Source organism: Mus pahari, chromosome 1 (genome assembly GCF_900095145.1).
Source record: "Mus pahari chromosome 1, PAHARI_EIJ_v1.1, whole genome shotgun sequence".
Classification (NCBI taxonomy): domain Eukaryota; kingdom Metazoa; phylum Chordata; class Mammalia; order Rodentia; family Muridae; genus Mus; species Mus pahari.
Window position 1 is genome coordinate 73420103 of NC_034590.1, and position 7046 is coordinate 73427148.

The window sequence follows — 7046 nt, forward strand, 5'->3', positions numbered from 1 at the left end:
GTTTCCTATACCCCTCCCCCCACCTCTGCTCCCCTACCCACCCACTCCCACTACTTGGCCCAGGCCTTGCCTTGTGCTGGGTCATATAAAGTTTGACAGCCTATTTTTCTGTGTCTTCCTTTTTGGACCCAGGACCCAGCTGGCAAAACCAGAGGCTTAAATCCTTGTATTCCCTTGAGAGTGTTGGTGAGTGATGCTTGGTTGCCATAGAAACCTTCTTGGGGTCTCCAACTTTCTCTAAGCTGGGCCATTTCTTTTAAAAAACTTATAGTTAAGCTACTGGGGATAGACTTCTTTGATTAACAAAACAAAATAGACCGTAGGCTATTCATGATCTTCTCGACCCTAGATAAGTAAAATGGTGGAAGGGCAGAGAATATAATTTAAATTTTCCCATCTCCAGAATTGACTCTGTTATTAGTTTTCTACCTATCTACCCTGCCTTCTATCCATATTTCATTATCTGTTTTATCTATTCCTCACCCTTTAAACATTTCTCTCCCTATCCCCAGCCCTTCCACATCTAGTTCAATCGAGTTTGTCATTTGTTCTCTCAGGATGTTACTGCTTTGAGGAGAACATTCTTCTCCCTAAGCCTTAACTGTGTAACTAAATTCACATGGTTTGCGGTCCAGGATGGTCATGAAGCACGGAATCCCACTGGGATTAGGCTGTTGAAATACGAGTGTACTGAGGCCTGCTACATCTAAGTGGTCGTGAGGAGGTAGGGGTGACAGATGAGGAACACTCTCAAATATGTAACTTTATGTCAACCTTTTGGCGACAGACCTTTTCAGCACTAATCACGTTAATAGGCACGCTAGGTAACAGAAGAAGCATTCTAACATAGCACTTAAGCAGCCTCTGGAATCGGACTGTCTCGACTTCTTTTCTGGCTAATCACTGCGTAACTTCTTAACTTCAGGAACTTAGGCAACTGGGTAGGACAGTTCTCCTATGTGTAAAATGGGACTAACTTTTATCCACTTCAAAAATAGTGAGTCCTCCATAATAAATTTATTATTACTATTCATTATCGTTATTTTTGAGAGCAGGGTTCACTGCAGAGCTTGGACTGGCCTCAAACTTACAACCTTCCTATCCCAGCTTTCAGTGCGTGGAGGTTGCGGGTGGGCTTCAGCACTGGAACATGCATGGAGTATGTGTGTGGCAGCCATTTCCATGTTCAAGCACCAAGCACTGTTTTAAACCACATACATATAAAGTGAGTGTGTGTGTGTGTGTGTGTGTGTGTGTGTGTGTGTGTGTGCTATAACAAGAGATAATTATTTTTAAAAGATTTGGGGAGGGAGAATGCTGACTGACAGGCACATGAGTATTGATGTCAAATTGTATTGTTTCTTCTGCTTGCCTTTAATGAGCGTGGACAGGGATTTTCTATCTCTTAGATTGTTTTTCATTGTTAGGAAGGAGAAAATGCCATTCAAAGGCTTTAGAAAGTGGGAGACTTCCTGAGATGCTGGCTGTAAAATCCTAGTCTAGGGCATGGCTAACATTACACTTTTATCAGTGTCTTTAACGTGTAAAACGGTGTGCAGTTTCCTGTGATGTCGGAAATAGTCCTTTATTACACAAAAGGACACAATGACAGTTCAGGCTAAGAAACACAACTCCTAAAGTCTACACGCAATGGATTGAAGTATAGATGGCAGCCCTCGTAGGTGTGCACTGTGGCCCTGACTGGGGAGCTGCTCATATTTATGTACAGTGCATACATATTCCCATGTATGGGTTGACATGTGGGACAGAGCTTCTTAGGCAGAGCACACAGCCATGCACTCAGTGGGGAGACTGTAGGATTCAGACAGGCAAAATGGTGCCTGCTATATGAGCCCTTCTTTATTCTCTTTACTATGATACTTCTCCAACAAGATGTGCTAGAGAGAGAGACAGACAGACAGACAGAGAGAGAGAAAGAGACAGAGACAAAGACAGAGAGCGAGACACAGAGAGAGACAGAGAAAGACAGAGACACAGAGAGAGAGACAGAGAGAGACAGAGAGAGAGACAGAGAGAGACACAGAGAGAGACAGAGAGACAGAGAGACAGAGAGAGACAGAGAGAGATAGAGACAGAGAGAGACAGAGACACACACACACACACACAGAGAACACCAAGGGCAAAGAGGGAATAATGGGATTTTGATACTGTCTAAGGGCTTATATGTCTGGGTTTTCATTACTTAAGTGTGCTCTCAAACTTTATTTTTTTATTTTTAAAAAGCACTTAAAGACACTTAAAGTATAATCTAAAATATGGCATTGATGGAAATGCAAAGCAAAAAGAATACCCTGATGTCTACAAAGCAATTTATTGAATTTTATTAAAGCATATGGTTTTTAATAACAAAATAAAATATAATAAGATAAAACAAAAACCATCACCTTGAAGTTGGAAAGGCAAACCAACAGAAGGAAAAAGGTTACAAGAGCAGGCGCAAAGTCAGAGCCCTACCTGCTCACACAGTCAGGAGGCAGAGACTTGTTCACACAGTCAAGAGTCTCATAAAGTGCTAAAGCGAAAGGGACCAGGCACAAACCTGTGCAAGCCCCATGCTTGCGGCTAAAGTCTGGGGTTCATATGAGCTTTTCTCAGTTGATTTAGATGGCTTTGTCCTCCTGGTGCCCTCCATCCCCTTTGGCTCCTACACTCCTTCTGCCTTCTTTTCTATGGGTTTCCTGAACTCTGAGGTTCCCAGACTTTCACTGAATGAGAAGATGTGTCACAGATAAAAAAGTGACACAGACAGGTGCATACTCTAGGAGCACAATTACATAAAGTTCCAAGATTTATAACATTCATCTTTGGTGTCATAAATCAGGATAGTGGGAGGATGGGAATCACTGGAAGGGGTCACAGGACTTGGAGATTCTGAAACTATTTAGTTTCTTATTTAAAAATGTATTGTGTGTGTGTGTGTGTGTGTGTGTGGGGGGAGGGGAGGGAGAGGGAGAGGGAGAGGGAGAGGGAGAGGGGAGGGAGAGGGAGAGGGAGAGGGAGAGGGACACACATACACATACAGAGCGTGCTATGGCACAACTGTAGACATCAGAGGATAACTTTGTGGAGATTATTTTTCTCTTCCACCTTTATATGGGCTCTGTGGAGTAAACTCAGGTCATCAGGCGTGTCCAGCAAGCACCTTTCCCCTTTGAGCCATCTTTCTGGCCTTCAATATTTGGCTACATAGATATATTCACTTTGTGGAAATTCATCAGGCTTTGCATTTTTGATATGCAGACTTGTACACTCACTATACCCCAAGAAAGATATTTTTAAATGACCAAACATAGCAAATCCGATGAGCAGAAGGATATCTTAATAATTCATGATACTTAGGAGAAAGGGGATTGAAAAGATTAGAGATGTAAGATGGGTAAAGTCTCTCCTTTGGACTCTTTATGGAGCTTTTGCTTAGATCTGCTCCTCTGTGCACCAGGGAAATCTTGATGCTCATTACACAACGACAGAGTTGCTCAAAACAAAGTCGCTAAAAGCCAAATACCAACCTTGTCTTTCTCTCTCTCTCTCTCTCTCTCTCTCTCTCTCTCTCTCTCTCTCTCTCTCTCCATTTCTTTTCTCATTTATTCCTTCCTGACTGTATATGTAATGATTTAAGTATTCATACTGANCTCAAAACAAAGTCGCTAAAAGCCAAATACCAACTTTCTCTCTCTCTCTCTCTCTCTCTCTCTCTCTCTCTCTCTCTCTCTCTCTCTCTCTCTCCATTTGTTTACTCATTTATTCCTTCCTGACTGTATATGTAATGATTTAAGTATTCATACTGAACTTTTCATAAATATCTGGATCCAAATTCAATTGGAAATTTGAGAACAAGCTGGAATACACAAGGATCGGAGAGAGTGGGACAAAGGAGCCATTTCGTTACTCAGAGAAATCATGATGGCTTGACATGGTTAGTTTTGTTGGATCTGAAGACAGGAGACAGGTCAAAGATTAGTTGATTAGGAGAATGTGTTCCAGAGAGAAAGGAAAAGTCTTTTGAGTGTTTAACGGATAAAACAAAAGAAAGGGGACAGGAACCCACAGGAAATGGAGTGTGGTTTGGGGGAGGGACGGAGGGATTAGTGTTTCCTTCATTCCATCCCCAAAGCAGCCCAGTGTGCTTGCTTTGTGGACAAGGGAAGGTATGTTGTGTTGTGAGGAGAGAAGCTGGGAGAAGGTGATGTGTGAGCTTGTAAGATCAGGAGTGCTCACATCTGTCAGTGTGGGTTCTTCAGCAGAGCTTTATTCATTCTGAGCTTCTGGAAGCTTCTGTTGCCTTGCCTGATAGCGCTGTTAGCCTCAGCACTCTGTTCCCAGCTAAGGAGAGCTTCAAATTAGTTGACTCCATATGAGAGCTTGTGTAGAAAGAGGGCTGAAAAGGGGCTCTTTAAGAGAAAACTGCTCTTTAGTTGAGTCTGTCCCCAGAGCCCTATCTTGACGGTAGACTCAGAAGCACACATGGAAGCTTTAATTAGATCATGAGGTGGGCACAGGACTGGGGAAACACTGGTAAAATTGAATGCATTTGGCATCTTCGCACCTTGTTTATCAGACTCTGAGGGAACCTTGACCATTTCCTTGAAGCCAACTCAATTTCACTGGACATTTGTCACCAGTGTAAACACTTGAGGAGACTATTTTGACCACTACACATTACATGTATGCACTGAAATATCACACAGTTACCCATAGATGTGTACAATTATTGAATGAGAGAGAACCAAAAATTAAAAAATATTCAAAATGTTAGGTATCAGGTTTGATTATTATATAATGTATATACTAACTGGCACAAAGAACTCCATGCATTTGAACAAATAGCAGCAATTAAAAACGAGATGTAACTAAGCAAAGGGCCTATTTTCTTTCCCTAATGCATTTCTCAGAAAGAAATGCAGAAATTGCACATAACAGCGTCAGCCAAGTGAGCAAGCAGCCCCCTAAGGGACGTTTCTGCACACACCATGGTGGACTGTCCTTTCAGGCACGTTTGATACCAGATATCAGACAGGAAGCCCTCCTCTAAGGAAGACTGCATTCCGTAGGTTCTGTTTGCATTGTTATCTATCCTAAGGTTAAGAACAGTATTTAAGACACTTGGCGTGTGTGTGCGTGTGTTCATGTGGCAGACAGAGGGCAAATGGTAGATATAAGATTCTTTCCCTCTGCTGTGTAGGTTCCAGGGATCCAACTTAGGCTTCAGGCTTGGCAAAAGACACTTTTACCAGTTGAGCCATCTTGCCAGGCCCTCCCTCATTCTGTTTCTTTGGAGAATTTTTTTTTTCTCAGTATGTAGTCTAAGAAGGCTCTCTGGAAGGTTAGGCTTTAGGTTTCACGTAGGTGAAAGAGGGAAGTTGTTCAGGCCCAAAGGAGGTGGCTGCTGATTGGCTAAAGAGCAGGCAGTGAGCAGTAATCAGAGATGGACTCAGATATCCAACCACAAGTGTGTTCAGAGCAGCAAGCACTCCTCAGAGAGGGAAGTTTTTAACGGCTATGAGTCAGCTCTTGGCTTCTAGCTTCGTGACCACATGAATGAATGTCTCCTTCGCGTAGGGTGGACAGTTTCCTCCCGGAGTCATTATGTTCTGCAATACCAGCGCTCCTGGCCACTCCACCTTCCTCCTCACTGGCTTTCCAGGCCTGGAAGCCTCCCATCACTGGGTTTCCATTCCCATCAACCTCATCTGTGTGGTTTCCATCCTGGGCAACAGCATTATCCTCTTCCTCATCCGCACGGATCCAGCCTTACATGAGCCCATGTTCATCTTCCTGTCCATGCTAGCAGCCTCTGATCTGGGCCTCTGTGCCTCCACCTTCCCCACCATGGTGCGGCTCTTCTGGCTGGGTACTCGGGAGCTGCCCTTCGATTTCTGTGCAGCACAGATGTTTTTCATCCACGCCTTCACCTACGTGGAATCTGGTGTGCTATTGGCCATGGCCTTTGATCGCTTCATTGCCATCCGGGATCCTCTGCACTATGCGACCATCCTGCCTCACTCAGCAGTGGCCAAAGTCGGGGCTGCCGTTCTGGTGAGGGCCATCCTGCTCAACCTTCCCGGACCCATCCTTCTGCGGCGTCTAATCTTTCCTCAGATCAGTATCCTCTCCCACTGCTACTGTCTGCACTGTGACCTCGTGGGACTGGCTTGCTCAGACACCCGCATCAACAGCCTGGTTGGCCTGGTTTCCATCCTCCTCTCACTGGGTCTAGACTCCTCCCTCATCATGCTGTCCTATGCTCTGATCCTACGGACTGTGTTGGGCATTGCATCACCCGGGGAAAGGCTCAAGGCACTCAATACGTGTGTCTCACACCTCTGCATCGTTCTCATCTTTTATTTGCCCAAGTTGGGGCTTTCTGTGCTGCATCGAGTGGAGAAACACAGCTACCCAGCTCTGGCAGTGCTCATGGCTAACCTGCACTTCTTGGTGCCACCCTTCATGAACCCTGTGGTCTACTGCATCAAGTCGAAGCAGATCCGTCAGGGCTTCTTAAGGCGTTTCCAGCAGAAGAGGGTTGATATTTCCTAAGACAGAAGGATCCAGAAATATATGACCTCAGTGGACCACTGTGAATCTGGGGGAGGGGAAGGTGTAGAGAATGAGTCAACTTTTGAGGCCTTTGAATGCTTTGTCTTAACTGTTGAACTCTTTGTGGGACCCTCCTGACCTCTATAGTTACAGACTTCAGACACTGAGCATGTTGGAGCACCGCAGTGATAATCCTTTCCATGTTTTATTAAACCAGAGGTGAACTACCCTAGACTCATACATGCTGCGAAAGTTCACCCAGGTTGCTAATCTGCTGTTAGTATCAATCTGTTCTATTGTCATTTCTGTTACTGTAATAAAATACCCAGACAAAAAGCAACACGGGAGGGAAAGCTGTATTTGGTTTACAAATAGTCTGCTATTGAATGGAAGTCAACACAGGAACTTGAAGTGTCATATCTGTAGACAAGATCATAGAGAAAAAACCACATGAATACTATCCTGCTTGTACTTAGCCAGTCCCTTTT

At 44.3% G+C, this 7046-nt stretch overlaps 1 protein-coding gene across 1 annotated transcript; it reads left to right on the forward strand.

Moving 5' to 3' along the window:
* Nucleotides 1-5585: 5585 nt before the first annotated feature.
* Nucleotides 5586-6611, forward strand: LOC110312909 (olfactory receptor 51G2-like). Its single transcript, XM_021186866.1, has one exon. The coding sequence runs from the start codon at nucleotides 5608-5610 to the stop codon at nucleotides 6556-6558; it is 951 nt and encodes a 316-aa protein (XP_021042525.1). The 5' UTR covers nucleotides 5586-5607; the 3' UTR covers nucleotides 6559-6611.
* The last annotated feature ends 435 nt before the right edge of the window (nucleotides 6612-7046 follow it).

What these genes read in the sequence shown, in the direction of transcription:
- LOC110312909 (XM_021186866.1), top strand. Translation starts at nt 5,608, where the DNA reads ATGTTCTGCAATACCAGCGCTCCTGGCCACTCCACCTTCCTCCTCACT.